The sequence below is a fragment of the Orbicella faveolata genome, unplaced genomic scaffold (genome assembly GCF_042242905.1).
Source record: "Orbicella faveolata isolate gen_17 unplaced genomic scaffold, um_ofav_v1 contig_4, whole genome shotgun sequence".
Taxonomy (NCBI): domain Eukaryota; kingdom Metazoa; phylum Cnidaria; class Anthozoa; order Scleractinia; family Merulinidae; genus Orbicella; species Orbicella faveolata.
Genome location: NW_028301569.1, coordinates 9,833,713 through 9,857,274, shown reverse-complemented (window position 1 = coordinate 9,857,274; position 23,562 = coordinate 9,833,713). Strand labels below are relative to the sequence as shown.

The window sequence follows — 23,562 nt, the reverse complement described above, 5'->3', positions numbered from 1 at the left end:
TGATTAAGAAATGACCGGATATGGCGTAGTCAGAAACAAGTTATCAATGCAGTAAATCATTAATAGTTTTGAAACCGGAAGTATTTCCATATACGTCAGCAGATAGAAGCCAGTTGTCAAGTCAGTTTATATTAGGCACTAATTAAATTAGTGGAAAATACCATAGGCTTAGTATATGTGGGAACAAGAGAGCTAGAAGTCCGTGATGAGCCGCTAAAATAGTGAGATTTGAAGGCCTTGAAACGTTTTCACGGTTTACGATAAAAATGTCATTTCTGACGGTTGACGGTTACATTTTAGTCTGTTTGACGGCTGACGGCTAACCCCGTTGAGACCCTCATACAAAGGAGGTCAAAGGATTCCTGCGTGAACACAATAACCCCCTACAAGATAATCGAACTTCTACGTCAGTGCCATAGAGACCTCTTCCCTCTCCCCCTAGGTATTGTAGTGTCATAATTAGTTTATTCAAACAGATGAAATAACCTTCTTTGTTCATCGTCCTATGTTGACCCCCAGCTCGAAAGATTCTGGCCGCAAGACAGCTTTCTGGCCTTGGTTACCTGGGTGTTGCGTTTGCCAGTTATCACAAGGAAAATCAGCAGTGAGAACGCTCAGTAATATCAATTCAAAAGCCATATTCTAAGCCTTCTATCGCAACTAACGCAAATTCGATCTCGCAAGAGTTGCTCAGGTAAGCAGTCTTCATTGCCAAAGAAGTAGAAGTGAAAATTGGAAAGCTTTCCAATTTGAAAGATAAGTTTCTTTCATACTAAAGTTTTAATGTCTTGATGAGCCGAAGATAAACGGATATTACATTGCCAATGTATAATTAAAACTACGCAAGCTTGGTTGCTATAGTAAGAAGTACTGCGGTATCACTCTTAGAATGTTTATGGACGGGCTTGTTTCATAGGATTGGACGTTGGAGATTACCTTTGACACGGTGGAAGCATGAAATTTAAACTTCCATCGTTTCTTCGCTGTCTAAAATGCATATATAAGTTATATGTGTGTATATTGTGTGTTTACAAGGGTCGAAAAAGAACCCCGAATTCGGTTCAGCAGCATCTAGAAATTTCATAAACAAAGAACCTTTAAAGAACAATAGAAAAGCAGGAAACGCACTGATTGGTTTGATATTGACAGCTGTCAATAACTTTTAACCAATATCTGGCGCGGGCTCGGGTCATGTGCAACCAACCGGAAACCTTTTATTGTCTCGTGATTGACAGCTGAGCGAATGAATTGAAAGAAAGAACGAGGGCCGCTGAACAGAATGCAAATTGCAGATCGCCTGATTTCAAATAAGTCAGAAGAAAGAGCTTGAATTATAATACTTGCATTGGCTACACCTATGGGCCTTCTTGTTGTCGACATAATTGGACCAAGCTGGGCTTTTCGGAGTTAAAGTGTCGCGGAATTGAGCAAAGCTTCTGGGAAATTCGCCGTCTGGTTTATCACGTTGTGTTCTTGTTGTTGGCTACATGCGTACAGTTGAGGAGAAAATTACTTGATTTCTGCGCTTTCCGAGCATTTTTCTACGGTAAAGTTCGAGTTGTAAACCAACACAGCGTTTCAAAACGAAGAGAGGATACCTTGCTGTGTTATGAGGAAAAAGCAGTATTGATTTTCGGTGCTTTATTTTCGTAGGTAAATTTGTGTTGATCTGGGGAGCACGTTTGTCGCCCAATCAATGGAGATTGAAAACTCATCTGCGAAGTTTGCAGCAGCGAAGAAGACTCCTGTGATAATCTCTTTAAGATCTTTGAATGAAGATTTGACTGCGAAGGCAAGAGAAGAAAATATAGCCGTGGCGAATGGGCATTCAAGGTAGGAAAACCACGCTGGCCAAAATATTCATTTCACTTCGTACAGTGATCTTGAACAGTTGCCTGCAGCTCGCGTTTGTAAAAACTCGCCTTTTTCTTTTCAAAGTTGGTAAGTATCTTCAAAACGTTTTTCGGAGTACATTTGCGAGATCGGCTTAAATTAATGACTGGTTTCTGTAATTCTATCTCAAGTAAGAATTTCCATGCTAACCCTATAAAAAGTCTGTGTTTCAACGGGTTATTCGTCACAGTGCTAAAATTAGGTATATTTCATGACACCGTGGTCAGAATTGCCCTCAAGTTTAGCGTGGTATGTTTTGAACGCCGAACTACGCTGTAGTAATAAGCGAGCTTTTATTAAGAAGAAAACGAAACTCATTTCAAAACCAGCATTTCAGCTGAGGCGCGTCGAAAGAATGTAAATAAACATTTAGTTGCCGAAGAGATTTAAATCCCCACCTTATTATAATTTACATGACGAACAGACAGGCTTTATTTAAAGCTACGTTTTGCGGGGCTGTCTGAATGTGTTGATATTCAAATCGCTAGCATTCCAGACTTAAAAAAAACTCGCAAAACAAGGGTGCATTTTTTTTTCAAACGAGCGCGAGCAAACACTTCATTTCGACGCTGTATCCGGTGCATCCCATAATATGATGATACCCGAACATGCGTACCTCGAGAGATTTAAACTTCGTTTACCGAAGGAGTCGAAATGTGTTAACCTCTTCAGCTATCGTTTCCTTTGCGTTCGTATCATTCTCCTTCATTATTTAACCACGGTTGAGTGCTTTTTAACAATTCCCCCCAAAATTAACTTCCATTGGAAATAATTTTCAACGCTGCCTCCGTTTAAACCAACTTGCTTTCGTGCCAGCATTCTGTGCTAGCGTACTTCACGGGTTTCAAACTTGATAAAGTCGTCTCGAATCAGTCAGGCTGAAGTCAATTGATGCAATATCCATCCATTGTTATGTCAGGTGATTTTAAACGTATGACGTCACGATAGGCTAAGTGATTTTTTTTTTTTTGCGGCGAACAAAATGAGTTTCAAAATACCAGTTTACCGCGGATGAAAACACCGAAGACGGAAGAAAAAAAAAAAAAAAAAACAAAGAAAAAGGGACAAGGAAGCGTGATATTGAAATAAACGTTTCCTTGAGCTATTTTTTCCTTGTAGAATTCGTCATTTGTGATATGGTAACATTTTACAAAGTTATATTTTGCCCGATCTTCCGGTCATTTTGTGTCATCGAATGATGATGAGTGAAATATTTTCGGCATCAGCTTAAACAAACTCTCGGCCACAAAGGAAAGACTTAGCAGTGTTTTGTGTAAACGTCAAACACCCATTGGAAATTTTACCGTCTACCAGAAGTACCAATTACATAGCGGTTATTTCTATCAAGAACTACAAATATATTTATATACATTCAAGCATTAAACAACCGGGAAATTTTAATACAACAACCTATTTACTTTGTTGCCAGGAAACAGGCAAAGAAAATTCGACTATATCGACTTTGTCAATGCGATATCGACCATCAATGTTGAAATTTGTAAATTAACGTCTCAAATCTGAAAGTTGTGTGCTTGTTCTTGTAACAATTCTCACATTGAGAGGGCTCAAAGTTCTCTGTGACAAAAGGCATGTGAACAACCTTTGCACTCGAGGCTGAAAAAAAGAATGTTACATGATGTTACCGATGAAAAAAGTATTGCATAAACTCCAAGGTAACATCACGTTAATAACCTTAACGAGTAAACAAGTTAATATTATTGACCTCCCGCGCGATGAATACGAAGTGATTGTGCCCAGCGAGGCGCACTAGTGCAAAGTGGGATAGTGGCATTTTAAGTCGCCAGGTCACTAAGTATCTGACATAATCCCATGAGTCTGCCTTGAGCACCATTAAATTATTTCGTGACTGTCACGTAATGTCACGAAATCTACATTACAGACTTTAATTTGAGTACCTCCACCTGCTCCAGGCCCGATCCACACTATAAGCGATAAGAAAGAGGTCATGAAAAACTTTTCAAACACGCTCCTTTAGTTTTAGTGTAAACTGGAGAAAACAGAGAAATGAGAGACCACTGACACCGTTTTCGGGCAGGGACAAAATTCCAAATTTTCGTTCTGCTATCCCATACTCGTTCTTGGTGTATCCCGAGCTATGATGACACTCGGAAAAATACCGTCCCTCCCACCAACAGTCATACTGCTAGTCTACTAGAATCTTTTAACAACTTTAAATTCCAGTTTGGACTGCACAAGTAAGCTTTGGGGAAAACAGTCAGTGCTAATTGAACACCTTTTCTCATTGTAGGCCACAGGGGATGGTTACCAAGGCAACTAGCAATGGTGACGTGTCAATAAATGGTCAAACTAATTACAACCAATCAGGTGCAACTGCAGCTGGGTCAGTTTGTAAAGCACCTCTCATAGACGACAGTCTTATCGCTGATGACGATGGGGGACTCCCTTTAATCTCTGCTGTATATTCCCTTGCAACGAATGGCAACCAGCAAAATGGCGAGGAATCCATGGGGATATCGGTGACTTCTAAGGCAAGCTCACCGCAAATCATCAATCTTGGGAAGGCGGTGTCTCTTAATCCAAGTGCTCTCATCAAAGATCGAAACTCACTCGGTACTCCTGCGGTGAAAGCAAATCTTTCGACTGGAATTCCAACGAGTGCACTTCAGAACAGGTTAAGTCCGCCATCTAATAGCGTCGGCACCAGCACGTTAATAGTTAAGACACCCAGTGAGACCTTGAGATCAGAAGGTACGCTGACGTCAGAACCCCATGAAAGAAAGGCAAGCGCGCATGCTCCGGATCCTCAAGGACAACAGTCTTCAGGTGTTCTTCAGCTCGTCAAATTAGTGGACAGCGTCTCGAAACAACCACCCCCACCTCCTTTGACAACTCCGACTACCGTCAACAGCCAATCACCGTCTCTGGTATCCCAAACCAGTTTGACTTGTAGTAGTCCAGTTAAACAAGGGGCACATATACCCAGACAGATTGCAATGAAGCAGCCTGGCACCACTACGTCTATCGTGTTGAACCTTAAACCAGGCGAGCCTTTGCCGAAGGCGATTAATTTGCTCGGCCCAGACGGAAAATCTGTCGTATTTCTGTCGTTAACCGATGGTGGTAAACCCCTTCCGCCGCAAATCGTACAGGCTGGTGGAAAGATTTTAATTCCAATCTCGTCATCGATAGGCTCTTCCCTTGCGACAAATCAGGTCAGTTTTGTAAACAAGGTTGCAAATGTTTCGAGTGGACAAGTGCCCATTGCACCTCACCCAGGTAGAACAGCTGTACTCTCCCCGACCGCAATATCTCCCCCAGTGCGTCTTTCTGTCTCAGAGTCGTCAGGCTCACAGAAACCACTGGTGGCTACCACTGTGGTACCTAACACTGTGGTCGATACCACAGTGTTGGCCAAGAGTCCGACTGTTGCGAGTGCTACACTGGGAAGTCCTGACAGTTTGTCCACAAGTAGCAGGAATTTCCCTACAAGCACTCCGTCTGAAGCAAAGCCATCGACATCCACCGTTGAAAAGAAGACAGGACTATCTCCACAGGAAGCAAGGATTCAAAGACTAAAGGAACTCATAAAAACTCAGGAAGACGCTGTTAACAAGCTACGGGAAAAAAGGCGTTTAGAAATGGAGAAGATCAGAGACCAATCTGTAATTTCGAAACCGGACAGCGAGGATAACGAGTTTAAACCTGAAAGAGCTCCGCCGGCGAGATCTTCAAGCCCTTTCGCTGTGCCTTTTCCTCCCAAGAAGAGGATTAAAGAACAAGACTCTAGCTTCAAGAGCAAGGTGCCTAGGTCGACCGATTCAGCTGTGATGCAAGGAGAGGGTGCATTTATCCCAAACGGTGATGACAAATCTTTTGTGCAGTTGATCGGGCTTGAAAAAGTTGTTAGCAATATCAAATAACGCAATGTTTGACATAGCGTGCAACCCCCTTGTCGGCCTAATCCCGATTTTAGGTTATAAAACCCTCCAAAAAAGCCCCGTATTAACGTTTTTTCGTTAAGTTAGAATCTCGAAGAATTCCATATTACGGGATAGAACACCACTGTTATAACAGTTTCAACGTATTTCTTTAATATCGGTCATTAGCGTTTTTTCCTTAATCTGTTTGCCACTGCACTCTACAAAAACACCACTGCAAAGTTACGTAACCACGGGCCTCATTTGAGGATGATTTCCAGTCCGTACTGCGCAGTCTCAGCACCCCAATGTTTGTAAGTCTAACACGATGGAATTCCAGTCGATGTTATTGGTTACGAACCCCTCCCCTTATCTTTGAGGCATTTTAAATTCTTTTTCCAACAGTTTCTTTGATTTTTACAGCTTCGAAGTTGTTTCACCAAGTGGTATCAGAGAGAACTTCACAACCATGTTGGCGGTTGACCTGAAACTTTGAATCAACTTCATGTAACTAGTGGCGAAATGTAACAGTTTGTGATGTCTTACATGAATCAAAGCAAAATCTTAAACAAACTCTCGAGAGTACGCAGTACGGACTGGAAATCATCTTTAAGCGGCATTTAGCGGTATTGATACTAAAGCTACAAGCTAAAAGATCGCACGGCGGCGTGGACTATTTTGCATATTCCTTTATTTTTACACGTTAACAAAGCCCGAAACCTATCGCCTTGCACGCTCAGTTCGGTTGGTTTGGAAAGCCAGTTGAACTTCGCGTAAATATCGTGAATATAAAGGATATCGACTTCATTCTGTCGCCCGACGAATTAGTAGCATTATTTTTAAATGGTCTCATCGTTGAGGCCACCTTCTAAAATATTTGCATCTTATTATTTTTAAATAATTTAAAACTTGTTTGCAGGCTACTAAAGTGTGGTATTATCTTCACGTTCAAGCGACTTTTGTGGAGCGCAAACTGCGCTCAACTGTGCGAGAGAGAGAGTCGAGAAACCGCAGTTAGACTTTGAGCTGCAGAAAAAAATTGGGCAAATTATCAAATTCTTTTTGGTTTCGGAAGGCCCATAAGGAGTTTATTTTTAAAAAAAACTCACGTTTACAAGAATTGTTTTATCATATTATCAATACGGTGATATAAATTTAAGGTTCACAACCGCAGCAACAACCATAACCGGAAGGGCAAACGTGACACTCATTTCGTGTCCAAAGTTGTAACTAGTAAGTTCAGAGGCAATTCTAAATGTTGTGTTTCTTCTGACGCTTGTGTTTATCGTAAACTCAATTATTTCCCTTAACTGATATTTAGTGCAAGTTCTGAGCATTTGAAAGAAAATCAGGTGAAATTCCTTACAGTTTAGTTGAAAATTTTCATCATCCTTAATACCATCAAGTTTGAGAATATATGGTAATGTTAAAAAAAACTTAAATGTGCCCGTATCCCTTTCATACTTCTAAACCAAGACATCAACTTCCTCCTATGTTTATAAATGTTGTGGAGAGTTGTTGCTATTTACCATTTCAGCGTGGTGTTTTTCAAAATGGCGACCTAATTGTCGTCATTCTCCACGCGTGAGGGAAGTCCAAATGAAGTAATATCTTTAAAATGACAAGAACTCTGGGAAAGAGCATAACATTAGCTTATTCAGGAAGTGAATAATGCAATGTTTGCTGATCTGAAGTGTGTTTACAAGATGAGCACGTTTGTGACACTGTCTCTAGCAGAGCACTAGCATGAAGTATGCGACAGCTTTGAAACCTCCTCATCGTAAGGTATTTATTTACCCACCGCAAACGCTGAGAAAGAATCGGACAGTCGTTTCCAGATAATTTTCCTTTACATTTGTCTTCGGTTTGTGTTGTGTTTCGATTCCCCGCGAGACAGTCGTCGTAGTGCGTATCTCTGGTAACGTCACGCAATCATCTACCCGATTTCATATTTACCGTCCCAGAGAGCGTGAGGGAAGTGTTACATAGTCCGGGACAATTGCCTTTGACGGGATGCACCTAGGAGGAACTGTCTTGCAAATGTTACAATCCAATCGATTCTGCTACCTAAGAGTACATAAGTAAGGGATGAAATTTGTTATTGTGCCCGATGTATGCCTTTTTTCAGTCCCCGATGGAGATGTGTCTGAGATCCTTGGTAAAATTGACTAAGTAATACTGCAGTAACTGACTGTTGTTCACGCGCGAGATAAGCATGTGAGATAAACAGCCAATGGGGGCGGGAATGGGAACCCTTCTACATCGAATAGACTGTTAAAAGCTTAAAGGATCTGATACTTGAGCAAAGTTCGGAAAGTATTAAAACAAGAAGACAGGTTTTCAGTGGCGGATCCGGACCTTAAGCTAAGGGAGGGGGGGGGGGGGGGGGGAAGAGGTTGTTTTGCTTACCCTGCCGGCTTTTCTTCCTTCTGTGATTTCTTCTTCTTTTTACCCAAAATAAGGGGGGGGGGGGGGGGATCATGGTCCCAGGCGTTCCTAGCGTAGAGCGTGGGAACTGAGGATACGATTGCTTTAATTCTTTACTGTGTGCTCACACATCGCGAGCAATGTAAAATACAAAATGCGGTGTTTTGTCGGAAGAAAGCTTTGGAAAGAATCACGCCTTATACGTTTATCTCACATACAAAGATGTCGATTGTTTTCGGAACGGGACGGTCCACGAAAGCCAAGTTCATGCTCGTTCTCACGCGATAACAAATGAGCCATGCACGAGTTCAAACTACGAAAATAATGACAAAAACAGGCTACTGACTACTGACAAGCCTCAGATGTTGAAAAAATCAAGAATCGTCGCAAACAGAACTTTGAAGATGAGGCAAACAACAAGCAATTGGATAAAGAGGATACTCGGCGAACCAACTTGAATAGTAAATATTCAAGCGTAACTCTTGTAATAAAACATCCTGATTTATTTTATTTGTTTTTGTCGTGTTCAATAAGCGTTCTTGTCAAGTACGACCTAATATTGCGGTATGGAGCCCGAGTAAAGCTTTTTACACTTTTTATTCAGAAACAACACAACAAAGTTACAGTTCGTTTAACACAATACAAAGAAAAAAATTATATTTCACTGGAAATATACAAGAAAATAATAATATAAGCTATTTACATCAATACTACTTACGAAAGACAACACACGCGACGACTGGAGTATTCTTGTTAATAGTCAGTAATGTTGCATTTTGTCATGGGATTTCTAACATACAGTAGAATCCCGATTTCTCGAACCCTCATTTGTACGAACCTTCCGATAACTCGATCGAACCAAAAAATAAAGTCGTTTACCTCTCTTCAGTCGAACACTGAAATTTTGCCTCCGATTTCTCGAAATATCTGATTTTTCGAGCCAATTTTCGTTTCCCTCAGAGGTTCGAAAAATCGGGATTCCATCGTACATTATCGCTCATGGTTCGTGAATAAGAGAGTCCGTGGTATCTGGTCTGTTACCATTGAAGTCAAGCAGAGACGTTTATTTAGGCCACAAAATGTACATTAAAACTTCATTCCGGACTAACGCAACTAACTTAAATCCTGATGGTCACATGAATCACCTGAGTACAAAAGAATCTGCAAAATAAGCATATCAAAAATCAATCTTCAGAGCCTGCCAAGGTATAACGCTTGCTATGATAGGCTCATATAGTCGAGACTGCGTTTCCCGGATTTAAATTTAAAGAAAAACAAGACAGTATTAAGTTTAACAAACATGTTTCGGCAGATATTTCTGCCATCTTCAGTTTGAAGTGAACATAGCGTGCAACAGAATATAAATAGGGAAAAATAACAATATCAATGGCAATAATGAACACAATTGCAAAAGTAATACAAAAATTGAACAGAAAGTCTTAAATTAAACGTGTTTAACCTGTGCCGGATTATGAGCTGTTAATGCCCAGGTAAGAATTAACTTCAGATTATTTGTTTTCATTAATTTGAAACCGTACCGAGAATTAAACAGGATCCTTGAAGGCCTTCGACATTATACTCATAAAACCTCACTGATTTAATTTTATTAAGGCTGAAAATCAATTAAATCGACCGAAAATCAACCGTAAATCAACCGTAAATCAACCGTAAATCAACCGTCAGTGAATCAACCGTAAATCAACTGTAAATCGACCTTAGATCAACCTAAATCGACGTCAATTTAGTCGGTTTTGATTTCGCGAAATATCGTGAAAAATCTGCAATTCTGAACGTTATCCCACTGCATTGAACGGCGTATCTGCGATATTTCTGGGTTAATAAAACTGGTGTTCTTCTTTTCATGTATTTTGGCCAGATACTGGCAATCCATGCCAGGTAATATTCTGAAAAAAACGGCTGGTAAACATGACAAACAATTCAAGAAATATTTTTGAATTATCTTAAATTAAGGCTATCGCGGAAGTGTGACAGTTAGAAAAAAGTTCCAACTAAGCTGTCGTGACAACGTACCAACCCAAAAAGAAAACACAACACCTACACCGCGAAGGCTATCTTGCCCGTATAGTTTGCTGCTCTCGGCATGCGTCAGGTCTCTTAGCAGCCGTACAGTGTCATCTTCACTTGGGGCGCACGCGCACTCGACTTTTTTTCTGTAGACTTCGAATTTCGAAGACACTGTCTCAAAGATCGGAAAATAAACAGTCTATAAACTAATATCACGGAGATTAGTCTCTAGAAGACATTTTTGCAGTGCGTAAGAGGTACTCAGTTTGCACTCACCATCAAGTTGAAGTTGGTAAGACGAATTATTGTCTTAATCAGAAGCAAAAAGCCTTGAAACCCAGACAACCAGGCTATAATATTGACTTGCCTAGCTCTGCTGTTTATAAATTAGTAGTAAATTGCTGCACGATGCCAGTCTAGTAATCTATAGTTAAGTAGGTCGACTAGGTAACGGCGACATTTGAATGGTCGCACACAATGCAAGGAGTCCATCCTCAGACTTAAAAGTTAAATTCGCCTTGTACAGCATAATAAACAGTACCACATGAAATTACGTACGTACTACTGTTCACTGAATCGGCTTTCGTTTTACGATCTCGTACTAGGGCTTCATCCTAAGACTTAAAGATGGAACCACCTTGTACAGGATAATAAAGAATACCACATGAAAGTACTGCTCAATAGCTTTCATTCAAATTGTCCGGGGATTTATCCAAAGACTAAAAAGTTACTACCAGACACCTTAGCTTAGACAACATCTGATTAACAGTGTCACGTTAAAGTATTGCTCAATAGCTTTCATTTGAATGGCCACAATTTAGGGATTTATCCAAAGACTCAAAAGCTAGAACCTCCTTGTACAACAAGCTTACCTCGTGAAGGCGTTCAAAGTCAACATCGTATAGGTCCGACCCTGGTTCTCTGCCCACCTCCCCGGGCTTGGTATCTTCCCACTTGACATCGTTCAGCTCGCATTCGTTAACATCGTTTTTGTCTTGTTTTCGTTTATCATTGAACGACTTGCACCTCGCATCCCTCAAACAGGCATCTGCACACTGATAAGGCGAGAGAACACCCTGAATAACCTTGAAGGCATGACGCCACATCCTCCTGTCCATTGTTCGATTGGTATTTAGAGACCATCTATTGGGGCAACTTGCACTGATATCGTCGACGCGCGATAGAAAGAGGCAAATAAAAGAGGCTAAGACTGCCATGTGCTGCATTTTAGTGGCTCCTTATCTGATTGTCTTGATATTAATAAATTTTGATATTGTATTTTCCTTGTGAACTTCAGTTAGACCAGCCACATCTTTACGGTCACTTGCATCGATCTTACAAGACGACGGCGAACTCTACCGCTAGAGCAGCTATTGCCTGTTTCGCTGTCATCACTTGAAATCTAATTTCCTTCGCATTTAATTGCATTTGAATAAGATGGAGACATTCAATGACTGAAGCGTAAAGCTGTATTTACTGCACCTTAATTAAAATTCGCTTCAATAAAGGACAGGTTACAAAATATGCGATAAGGAGACTGAACAAAAGACTCAAAGTACATTCAGGTTTTAGAGTAAACACAAGGCATTAGAATTACCAGCGGAAAGCAAACTTTAACAACCTACAATTTAACATAAAATCAGTATCGGTTTTTCTCTTTTTGGCTGGGGAAGTTTTTTAATTTTTCCGTTTACATCAACTCAAGATTGGCTGTTTAGCTAACCGGACTTTGATTGACAACTTGGGGTTCGCATGGCATTTCACGTCAGACATTCTGCACAAAAGTATTAAAGCCGGAAAAGCCAACTTTTTAATGACGTCATCTCATTGTTTTGAATTGGTCATATTTTATGAAAAGCACACAAACGTTCTAGAAGACAGACCAAATGGACAAGACGGAGAGCGAGATGAAAAAAATCTTGAAACACTTAAAGACGAAACTGTAATATGATATGTCACCTTATTCAAGGTATTTTTGTGTTGTCATAATAAATAGCTCTCAAAGTTTGCCATTAAATTGTGATCTTCCATGATTTGTTAGTCCATTAATACAAGCTCTCTCTGTCACTGTCAATTAATTAATAAAATCGGAAAAATGCTGACAGATTCATAAAGGAATTCTGTCAAAGAATATTTGTTCAAAATATTATACATTTAGGAAACTACTCCGTTTCGCCAATAAAAAAAAAGAAAAAAAAGAAAAAACATGAGGTAGACACAGAAAATAGATTTATGGCTTTTCATTTTGCAATTTTCTTGACAAAATTAAAAGGGGAAAAACTTCGGCTTTTGTAATGCTTTTTAGGGCCTCCACGGCCGTTAAAATTTCGTTGTCGACAACTACTTGTTAATCTCGACAACTAAATGTTCACGATAATTAAAAAACGTAGTGTGCGGGATGAGTTGTCAGCAGCTAAACATTATTTTTTTCAGTTATCGACAACTAAGCAGTTTCCATTTTCGAAAGGAAAAACTGTTTTTTAAATTTTGGGGGAATCATTGGTTTAGTTGTCGACAACTATCGAAACTGCATAGTCAGTGGAAAGTGATTTGAGCATGCGTACTGTGTTTTGAGCATGCGTAGCGGTAGTTAGTTCCCATGGCCTCACTGACCTGACTTAAACATCGATAAGGAACCCTCCAATGTGCGGGATGCTCTGATCGGACACAATTAGTCGCTGATAACAATCAGTTAATGACGACTAAGTGTCTAGTCTCTGGAGGCCCTTTGGGATCATTTTTGGGTAGAGGGGGCATTATAAAGTTTCAAATCAGATAACTTTGCTCCATGGATCCAACATTCAGTGTTCGCGTTTTCTTGTATTCAATACTTTATATATTTTTTATTTTGATTCCTTCGAGATAATCCTACAGTTTGCGCTCCCCACATGGCCGTTGCTTCTGCGACGTCTGGTGTATTTTATTAGCTAGTTTAACTGTATTGGTCACTGAAAACCGAAAAACTGTGACAGGAGTGGAAGCGGATCCATTGATACTGGCTGTTACACATAAACGAGCACTAAATATTGATTTAATATCTTAAAGGAAATGGATATTGAACCGAACAAAGACTATTCTTGGTCACGTAAGGTTCCTTTAATATCACCGGTTGGTGGTCCAATTGGTTGTCAGGTTAAAGGGATTCCAAAGTATTTTAGTTTGTCACCTGAAAAACTTCTAAATAAATGAAATCAGCCTGAAACGATAGACCAGGTCGAGTAACAAATATTTACGAGGGTTGTACATGGGATAAGAAAACGTATACCGCCTCATTCAGGCAAACAAAAACAAACAAACCTGAAAGTTTAAGTTTCCCAAACCTTAAAATACTGACTGACAATTGACAGAAGACTGAAACTTAACCTGACAAAGTGACAAATGGCCAAGTTTTAAATTGAAACCTGATAAATGGCCCAACAATCAACCTGACACATCTTGTGTGCACTGCATGAGTCGACCAAAGGTCGACATGATGTACCCTAAAGCGGCACTTTAATTACAATTTTACCGGTTCGTAGCCGTCATTTACCTATATATTGGATATGTACTACCTATACAACGAACATTATCACGCGTCACGGTGCAATAGCGTGATAAGTCTTATGTTGCCTAGCAACAGCGACGATAAAACGGTGAGTTCAATAACATCACGCAAACGATATTTCGCTGTCGGTTGATACTTATTTTTCTACTGAAACGCACCTCACTTTCGCGCATTTAGAAACCTCTTGCTCTAACTATGGCTGTATTCTTGCCTGATGCCGGGAAAGCACTTACATTCTGCTTTACGAATACGTGAGCCAATAACCGAAAGTATAACTCGCAAAAGATAACGGAAACAAAACTCGAGATATCTGGTCAATTCGTACAGCAGTTATCTTGCTTCTGCGCATGCCTTCTTCAATGCGTACTTTATCCTCCATGGTGACTATGTCTTCTAATGACATGGGTAATGACTTGTCTTTTACCATGATGTTCATCTCAGTAACCTGGTCTTCATCCGGGACTTTATGTTTTGCTATTCTAGCCTTTCGTTTTCGATACTTAACACATGGAAGCAGTTTGGATTTAATCGAGTGGCGAATCTGCAGGAAACAAGAGTACCCATAGTCAGAGTGTGGTTGTCAGCCATCGGTATCGTAAAATAATAACCGGATTAACTTGCGGGAGAAACGTGTTTGTACCAAGCGAAACGAACCACCAGCAAGTAGAAGTTAAAGGAGCGACGTCACAGTATGCACATCTTGAAAGGTTTAGCCATCGGTATCGTAAAATAATAACCGGATTAACTTGCGGGAGAAACGTGTTTGTACCAAGCGAAACAAACCACCAGCAAGTAGAAGTTAAAGGAGCGACGTCACAGTATGCACATCTTGAAAGGTTTAGCCTAAATGTTTCAAGTTTGCGTTTGTAATCCGTGTTAATCTTCACCATCCTCAACTATCCTTGTTCCTTTATTGTTTAATATTAGCTCTTTGGTGTTTTTCTATCTTAGTGCTACTATTTTCAGTTTCCCTTCCACTGAAAGGTAGTTTTGTACGTGGATAAAATTTACCCAAGATGCTGTGACTGAGCTCCTGGGACGCTGACAAATAATAACAACAGAGACCCCGTCATCCATGCTACGATTATGTTTTCTAGGCTACAAGCTGGCTATAATGCTAAATGAAAGAAACGTATCAAGTAATAAAATGTAGTTTGTAAATTTTGTAAAGTTCTTCGATGGCACGAATGTACCCTCAACACAGATCTAACTGGACACAAATTATTTGGACCAATTCGTGGCCATTGCGATGCCTTCTCTTTCGGCATCATGCATTGATACTCTTACAAGGACGGGGCACTGGTTACTAACAACACTAGAGCAATTTACTCACCATTTCATCTTTGTTGTAATTGCAATCTTTTCCAAGTGGCCGTGAAGACAGCAAAAACACTACTAGACTCTCAATGACAGAGAAGAATATGAATCCAAACGAGACCAACAGGTACCAGTCTAAAGCCTTAGCATAGCTGACCGGCGGCATGGAGGCGTTAATGGCTCCAGACAGGTACATGATGGTGAGAATGGTGGTGATTCCTATCGTTAACCGGTCACCGGCGCTATCTGGGCTCATCCAGAACACAATCCAGCTAATCAGGACAATCAGGATGTCAGGAACGAAAACCTGTAATAGGTAGTAGCCCAGGCGACGTTTGAAGGTATAGGAGACTGTTATGGTGGTAAAGTTTACTAAGAAGAGAACAAAATGAAGATGACAGTCATAGTAATTTTCTTGGAGAATTCTGTCGAAGGGGGAAAGGTGCAATGAGGTTTACCCCATGTAAAGTACCAACCCGCGAGACAAGACCAGACCACAACAGCGGGAACTACGTGCCAACTCTTTCCGATAAGTGTGTGGGTTCCTAAACGTCCCCTGCTAACCATGTAACACTGAAAATGCAGGAGACGGGGCCTACGGTTTATAGTCCTTATTCGAGAAGACTTTAACGTCTAATTATTTGCAGATGTAATTACAAAAGCAGCATATTCTCTTCAGTTATTTTAAGACCCTGAGTGTTGGTCCAGTCTGGGGCCCGAACCCTCGACCTCCCGCACAGCAGATTGCCGCTCTACCAGCGGAAGGAAAAATCTTCTTGTTCGGATAACTATAAATGGGCATTGCACTTGAATTGATTCCATGGCTTGAGAAGCCCTTTTGTTGCTTGATGTTCTCACATATGGAAAGTTAAATCGCGCTTACTATATTTTTTAGTGCGCACGAGAAAGAGAGCAGCTTTCAACTGAGTGTCGTAAGACTAAAACCAAAGTAATCACCCTAGCCAATCGCAAAAATATACAGACAATCCAGTGAACCAATCAACATTCGAAGAAAATACATGTCGCTGAAGCAAAGCGCGGGAAAATGAGGCGAACGAGTTACGATTAGTTTTGAGTCTTACCTCTGATTGGATGAAAAAGTGGCGCGAAGTTTTTAAGCCAATCGTGTAGCATAGTGATAAAAAACCAATTACTTTTCGACACTCAAATGAAAACCACTGTAATGTACATGGTTTAATTTTATTTGCTTTGTAATGTTAACACAGAACAAAATGCCTTTTTAAATTAGCAAATTATAGTGCACGCATAATCAAACTGAAACTGATTTATATAACATGTTGTGCCAAGTACGCAGTCTTTAATAACAGCTTAAACGCAAGAGATGGATTCGAACGTTAGTAATTTGAATAAGTGCTTATTCTTACCATTCAGGTAACTGTCTTGGTTGGAAGTAAAGCTTGCGCCCATGAATTGAAACTGCGCCATGTTATCACGAATGACATGCACGTCGGCATTTTTCCACTTAAAGATGACGTCACTATCATCATAGGCATCTGGAATTGAAAGAAAGAGAGTAGAATGATATGGGGTTATGTATGTGTGGTTGAATCGTGGTAATAAACCTTGGGGGAAGGGGCACTCCCTATAATGACCTACGCGGGGAGGCTTCGCCCGAAAGGGGTATCTTTTTGAAGATTCAGAAATACAAAAGGCGAGGGATTTCTCAAGTTGTGGTATATTAAAGTGTAGGGAAATCTGTCATTTAGTCATTTTAAAGGGTCTTTTTAAAACATTTCCAACAGACGCACCTTATGACTGTATCATTCCATTTATCAGGCAGCACATGAAAATGTGGTGAGCTCCCCTTATGAAACTTAGTAGAATACCCCTCCCCCAGCGTAATGAACAGAATAATCGATGTTATCGTTCGATACTTACAGCTTCCAAACTTTAAATGACACGTTTGACTGTCGTGGGGAAAACTGCGCAGATCCATCACACAAGATGCAGTGAATGACACTCTGAAAGATAACACACTGAAGGTCATAACCACAACAACAACAGCAGCAGCAATCCTTTATTTAAACACGATTTTTTTAAGCAACAGGTTTGCTTGTGAAATCGTGTATCTGGCTTAAAGTTTAAGAAAGCACAACTATATACATAATCATAATACATAATATGAAATAATTCTGTACTTATTCATACGAACAGAATCTTTACGTATGCATGCATGTTGCATAGAGAAAACTGCAATCATGAACAAATGTCTTGGGACAAATTTGCACTTTTGGCGCTTTTGCGCACACGCCAGACACGAATACAACTTCACCTGTCTAACCTCATCCCCTACCCCCCACCCCCCATACAATGTTGAACCTGCAATTTCACCTGATTTTCAACGTTGTATTGGGCGGGGAGGGGAACAGCAACACGTTTTTAAAAGGATAGCAGCGCTTTTTCAAACTTCAGTTGTAAAACACAGATAATTTGTTACATTACATAAGTGTCCCAAGGATATTTTTCCACGATTATGAGTATAACTACTAGACCGACAGCGCGAGTCGGAAGGACTTGCACGTCAAAATGGGTGTGCCCATAAACCTAACCTCGTACCCAAAGTCTTCGTTTCTCGTGACCAGCGGTCGGAAAAATGGCGATCCCGTAAAGTTCACATTGGAAGTCCGAAAACATTGGACATGCGGTTGAATTGCACATGCCTAGCGGTAAAACACGTCGCTCAATCGAATCGGGGGTGGTCTCACTTCCGCTCATTTTCATTGTTTTTAAAACCAATCAAAATCGATCATGCAACGGAACTCTCGACAGTCGCTCGTTAGGTCTGGAAACATATTTTTGAGGAACGATATGGCAGTAACCATAGAAACATTCCGATTTCACTTGTTACGCGTGCAAAAGGTCGTTGCTTCACATTGAAAGTCAGTTGTAGTTTTAAACTTTTTCGTATTTTTTAAAGCATAGTTAATAGACGGATAGTTAATAGAGGGATGTTGAAACTTGACTTTGGTCTTGTTGTAGGTGTTTGTTGGCTATTTTGGGGGTTGACCCTGCACAAAACCTGGCATAATACAAAAGGTGGTTATGTGTGCTTATACAACCCACCAATATATGTATAGAAGCAATGTGATTATGTAATTCATGCATGGCCTATGAGCATAAAACAAAAGATGTGCAGGGTCCAGGACCTTCCAACATAAATATCAGCCTGTTTGTTTGTTTCTTTGATGCTTACCGGACTTCTTAACCACTCCCGCTATTAACTATGTTTAAGACAACTGATGCTTACCCCCTGCTGTAGACAAGATCACCTTCAGGACTGATAGAGACTTTGCTATGCGTTTCCAAGTTCGGTAACATTAGATTTGTCGCACGAGCGTTGTAACAGTATGCGTCAGGGGTCCATACGAGGTCGATATCACCCCCTTTAAGGGTAATGCTTCGATTTAATTTCCCTGCCAGTCTATTATCCGTCCAGCTTTGGATAAAGTACGAGAAGACCTGGAATTCCTAAGAATAGTATGATTTTTATTGTCAAGAAAGCTTAATTCGATTAGAATAGTGTAGCACCTTGTTTTAGAATTGGTTGAACCAAATGTTGCTGAAACAGTCCAATTGTGGCATTGCAACGTTGAATGTGAAGACATCGGTGTTTCACGAAAGTTTAAGAAGGCCTCTATCTCAGCATTGCATGAAGTAAATTATGGCATTACTTAACCTTAAACCCCGTTCACACCGATAAATTAAACATATTTTAATGTGGTTTAACTAAACAAGGTTAAAAATTAGTTGCTCATACCGTGCACACCCCACAACTAAACCAGGAAAAAACGTGTTTGATTAAATAAGGTAGCAAGGTGGCTGGAATTTTGTCTTCTCAATATGACTGCAAAGCGTAAGCGACAAATTAGCAAAATCAAAAACTTGATTTAGTTTCACTAGTTCAGTTCATGTGAACGAGGATTTTCTGCTAATTTTATTGACGTCGACATGTTTTGCAATGAACAAGCATTGACCACGTTTGAAAAAAATCATAATACCCTTAAAAATGCGCTTAGCTTTAGAATTCAGGTCAGGGACGTTTTGCTGTATTTGCATACATGACAGGGCAGGGGGTGTTCCTGTTTTGATATTGCATACATTAAAATTAAATTAACAACAGTTGTGGCGCTCTTACCATGTCGGCCTCGTGAATATTTCCAAATGATTCCACAAGGAGCTGAACCAACACTTCCACAGGTGAGTCTGAAAAAAGATGTGGCGAACAAGTCTCCATTAACCACTTGTTTTTTTTGGCCAATTTTATGCCCATATCATAACAAAATTCATGTTTAGTTCAAATCGAAATGTGTTTCTGTAAGGTCAATTAAGGACGTTCGCGCGAAAATTTTGCAGTGACATGCAATAGATTTTTTTAGATTTTTACTGCAGTCAGATAGTGAGTTACTTGTGTCATACATGCAAAACAAATTGAGGGGCACCGACTTCGTTTCAGAGATAGAGTGTGTGGAAACTACCCTAATTTTGAAAAATTAGCGCACGTAATTCAGCATGGTCTACAGAAGTAAAACGAAGGTAAGCGATCTTAGTCATATTCTGCAGAAGTGGGTCTGTTGCGTAAATGATTCCAAATGTTGCCAACGTTTTCAGAAAACCTAACCCTTCAAGAGGCATTTGAAACCACCGCACAGATAAACGAAAAGCTAAAAAGAACGGAATTCGATGGTGCATTTTGCAAAAAATTCCGACTTCTAATGGTAGATTTTCTTCATTTTTTCGCTAAACGTAGAAAATCGGTAGAGAAAATGATCCATCGAAAGAAAAATAGGGTTCACCGAACTTCCAAGATCGTTATATCCAGGCAAAGCTATAGCAATGGCCATCTACCCTATAGCGTGCGCTCGATGTACGACGCGCGGCATGTGAATTTGCTTGCGCAGTAAGGATGCGCAGTGACAATTAGCGCGAACGTCCTTAACCGCGATGTCTGTCAGTCCGCATTGACGTTAGAGTTACATTACCTCCATAGAATCCAGGGCTTAACGTTTCATCATAATCAGCAACTAGCGTGTTCTTTAATGAGCTGGAGCCTATTGCTCTAACAAAGCTGGGGATATGAAAGAAAAACAAAAACTTGTTAGGAAGTGTTAGCTGCCATTTCTTCGCAACCTCAACAAATGACTTATTCGTAAATTTTGTGTATAAAGAGACACCTTCAGGCAGATTCTCACGCATAGTTGTTAAGACTATACCAACGAGCTAGACGGAGATTATCTTCTTTCTGCTCGGTGAGAGGCGAGAGGGATTAAATCGTTATTTGTGGTGCATAAAGCGAGTTATGATGTCAGTTATGCCTTAAGGTAGTCAAGAGAAATATAAATAACAATAAAAATGTTATTAGGCACGTTTACTCTCGATGAAGAAATCTTAAAAATAACACATGCATCAGGATTTCGTGTTTGTGTTGGACAACGAATACAGAGAGTGGGAAATGGGTGATCGTTGTGCCGTGTTTTATGCGCGATGTTGTCGATGGTGAGGCCTATTTGACGTTTGTGGTGTAATCTGCTAAAGTAAGAAAAGTGATTCCTAGAATGAAGCATCGCGCACGATGCTGCGTGCAGTGTTGTACGCAACAATTTAAGAGCAGGCGGAACAAAAAGGTGCCGTTTAGACGTTGCCAGTGAAACAGTCAGCAGCAGTGTAATTTGGCATCCCGCGTCGCTGACCTTGAACGACTTAATCCACTTTACCTTCCGTTTTTTTGTATTAAAAAAAAAGCAGCTGTAACATTTATATATCGACGAGTTTTTTAATTGACTACCTTAAAACCCGAAAACCACGAAAAAGGTCAAAAACAAAACAAACAAAGAAACACACAACTGAAGAAAGAAAACTTGAGCTAACAGGTTCAGGAAAACTCACATGATGAAATCATTAATCGGTTTTGGTTTGCATTCAATCATCTGGTTGAAAGTGTAGTGCGGTTATTATTTAAAAAAAAAAGAAAAAAAAAAGATTACTGATAGCAGAAAATGAAAGCAAAACCAAGGCCACTCCAGCTCACCCTGGACACTCAGTTGAAAACACCTCCATGTAGCGACAACAAAAGCAAATGAGCGAAACGAAACGTAACTCCGAAATAAAAACAACGAACTCTAGTTCATGTAAACTGGCATATGCACCTATTACCAAACAATGACTCACCTGGCAAGCGACAAGCAGATCCCAAAAGAATTCAGGCCTAAAACCTTCATTCTGTGCTCAGCTGGAGATGGTGAACAAGGAGTATTAACACAGCACTAAACTAGCTACTGTAATTCTTAAACCGTGAATCAATACCGCTTTAAAATGCCTCACTGAATTCCTTGAATCCAACTTGGTGACTGCCCTGACTGACTGGATGACTGTAGGAACTTAATTTCGTGTACAATCTATTTGACTGTAGATTTAAATTAGGCGTCAACACAAAAGAATACAATAAAACAATAACCTCAATTGACCCATACTTACACTAATTACATGAAAAGTATTATACCCATTGCAGGTTGATTTAACAAAATAATAAGGAAGGTAAATGTTAATTGGAGCATAGAGGCTATTTGAACCCCAAGGATTTCGAGTTAGCCCCTAAAAGCTATTTAGAGTTAATTTTAATACAATAATACAATAATCTCTATTGACCCACACTGACATCAATTACACGAGAAGTATGATAAACATTAGAGGTCGATTAAACAAAACGGTGGGCAAAGTAACCTTTAATTGGAGCCTTGAGGCTAAAGAAACCTCAAAGTTTTTTAGTTAGCTTCTGAAAGCTATGTAGGGTTACAATGTAATTTTTCATACAGTGCAACCAGCTTTTTTCAGGTGTGTTTCAAAGCTATTATAGACGAGGCACTGTGTCTGATCTTCAGGAAAAATGACTAATGAAAAAACTCTGGAAAAGGGAAAAAAGTGATTATAATCTTGTCCAAGACCGATGTTTCTAAGATCTTTTTCTAACCTTAGGAGAGTTGATTCCGAGATTCACTAGCATCTATTTAGTTGTTTTTCTCTTTGAATTCTCTACTTCTCTCTTCGGCTTTTAAATGTGAGAGATTTAATTGCGACAAGCGTTTTCCTAACTAGCCTGTTGCATTGACAATGCTTGAAATTTTTCCTTAATCTGGCCAAAAGAATCAATCATGACGGGCGAAAGAAGAAGGTTCAAAAGAAGCCATTAACAAAATCATGTGCATAGACACCCACTGAGAAGCGAAATTTACATGGTGCTCGTCTAGTAATGAGAGTACGTAATATTAGGATTAATGTTGTTTCTGGCAAATTTTCAACATTTTTCATACTGTGCTATATTTCTTTTTAAAGCTCTACATGTAAATAAGTTTAATCTTGCAACTTGATGTAGTTTTCACGTGTAACGTAATGACGGTTTTATCATGATAGATATTAAGCACGTCAAGAAATTTGTTCGATTTTTGTAAGAGCAAAACTATAAAGGGTTCATATATTACATGGTACAAAAGTTTCCATTGTTAGAAGTTGTGCAGGCCTGGGAAATTTGTGCAAATTTCGCCAGGAATTATCTGTTGTTGCCCTGTCTAACATGATCCGTGATAAAACTACTCTTTTTTCTAGTTTGCGTTGAAGCGTTGTTACTGATTCTCTTCTTCGACAATTTTCCTCTACAGTCAACGTTTAACATCCCTTGTGAAATTTAACTCGACTGCGAAACATTTGCCCACAGCTTATAAAAATGGATAATTAGCGCGACTGCAACATAAACAAAAAAAAAAAATTGGGCCCTTTCCATGATTTCAGTGACTTATTACCAGGTAATGATAGCGCTAGGCCAGACGTTCGTCAAAAACTATTGTAATTGAAGCCCGGTTCGAAGCCTAGTAGGAATTAGCAAGGAGTGACAGGCCTGCACAACTTCTAACAATGGAAACTTTTGTACCATGTAATATATGACCCCTTTATAGTTTTGCTCTTACGAGTATGTCTTTTAGGGATTTACCTCTTTTATACGATATTAGTGGTGGCTCTTTGAAAATTTGCCGTAGAGAAGGCTGATTTTGTATCAAGTGCCATTTTTCCATTAAAACATTTTTGAGGTTGGGCACTGATGGTTGATATTGTGTTACAAAAGGCAAGAGTTCTTTCCGGCTTTCATGTTTTTGTCTTAGCGTCGATTCCCTTTCTGTGAATTTAATATCTGAAAGGAGTGTTTCGATCAGATTTTTTGGATAATCTCTAGCAAGGAGACGTGATTTGAATTTGCAAATGTTCTCTTCAAATGTTGCTCTTGAAGAGTTAGTTCGTAAGAGTCTTAGAGCTTCACCCTTCACGAATCCCTTTTTGACACCCGGTGGGTGGCTAGAGGAGAAATGAGTGTATTGAAAGGTTTCAGTTGGCTTAAAGTGTGTTTTTATATCCAGGATGGATTGATCTCTAAATCGTTTGCCTTTGTATACA

General features: G+C 39.8%; 3 protein-coding genes across 4 annotated transcripts; 1 reads left to right on the top strand and 2 right to left on the bottom strand.

Moving 5' to 3' along the window:
• Positions 1–452: 452 nt before the first annotated feature.
• Positions 453–7,159, top strand: LOC110046298 (uncharacterized). Of its 2 annotated transcripts, none has more exons than XM_020752005.2 (3): positions 453–694; positions 1,654–1,833; positions 4,163–7,159. In XM_020752005.2, the coding sequence occupies exons 2-3, from the start codon at positions 1,697–1,699 to the stop codon at positions 5,793–5,795; spliced, it is 1,770 nt and encodes a 589-aa protein (XP_020607664.1). In that variant the 5' UTR covers positions 453–694; positions 1,654–1,696; the 3' UTR covers positions 5,796–7,159. The 2 variants fall into 2 exon arrangements, with proteins under 2 accessions (XP_020607664.1, XP_020607657.1); XM_020751998.2 differs by lacking the exon at positions 453–694 and adding an exon at positions 1,237–1,546.
• A 1,638-nt stretch (positions 7,160–8,797) lies between these two features.
• On the bottom strand, positions 8,798–12,488 carry LOC110046063 (uncharacterized). Its single transcript, XM_020751735.2, has 2 exons — positions 11,117–12,488; positions 8,798–9,380 (listed from the first exon to the last, which is right to left on the bottom strand). Exons 1-2 carry the CDS (start codon positions 11,468–11,470, stop codon positions 9,333–9,335), a joined length of 402 nt encoding a protein of 133 aa, XP_020607394.1. The 5' UTR covers positions 11,471–12,488; the 3' UTR covers positions 8,798–9,332.
• A 569-nt stretch (positions 12,489–13,057) lies between these two features.
• LOC149101379 (gamma-aminobutyric acid receptor subunit alpha-6-like) lies at positions 13,058–23,263 on the bottom strand. The gene is made up of 8 exons (XM_089276135.1): positions 21,292–23,263; positions 20,106–20,191; positions 19,262–19,329; positions 18,374–18,594; positions 17,005–17,087; positions 16,491–16,619; positions 15,122–15,477; positions 13,058–14,329 (listed from the first exon to the last, which is right to left on the bottom strand). The coding sequence occupies exons 1-8, from the start codon at positions 21,339–21,341 to the stop codon at positions 14,030–14,032; spliced, it is 1,293 nt and encodes a 430-aa protein (XP_089132261.1). The 5' UTR covers positions 21,342–23,263; the 3' UTR covers positions 13,058–14,029.
• Between the last annotated feature and the right edge of the window lie 299 nt (positions 23,264–23,562).

What these genes read in the sequence shown, in the direction of transcription:
- LOC110046298 (XM_020752005.2), top strand. Translation starts at nt 1,697, where the DNA reads ATGGAGATTGAAAACTCATCTGCGAAGTTTGCAGCAGCGAAGAAGACT. An exon ending in GTGGCGAATGGGCATTCAAG is followed by an intron (nt 1,834 to 4,162) that starts GTAGGAAAACCA and finishes TTCTCATTGTAG; the next exon opens with GCCACAGGGGATGGTTACCA.
- LOC110046063 (XM_020751735.2), bottom strand. Translation starts at nt 11,470, where the DNA reads ATGCAGCACATGGCAGTCTTAGCCTCTTTTATTTGCCTCTTTCTATCG. An exon ending in ACTTTGAACGCCTTCACGAG is followed by an intron (nt 9,381 to 11,116) that starts GTAAGCTTGTTG and finishes CTTATTTTGCAG; the next exon opens with ATTCTTTTGTACTCAGGTGA.
- LOC149101379 (XM_089276135.1), bottom strand. Translation starts at nt 21,341, where the DNA reads ATGAAGGTTTTAGGCCTGAATTCTTTTGGGATCTGCTTGTCGCTTGCC. An exon ending in TCATTTAAAGTTTGGAAGCT is followed by an intron (nt 16,620 to 17,004) that starts GTAAGTATCGAA and finishes TTTCAATTCCAG; the next exon opens with ATGCCTATGATGATAGTGAC. An exon ending in ATTACAACAAAGATGAAATG is followed by an intron (nt 14,330 to 15,121) that starts GTGAGTAAATTG and finishes TGTTTCCTGCAG; the next exon opens with ATTCGCCACTCGATTAAATC.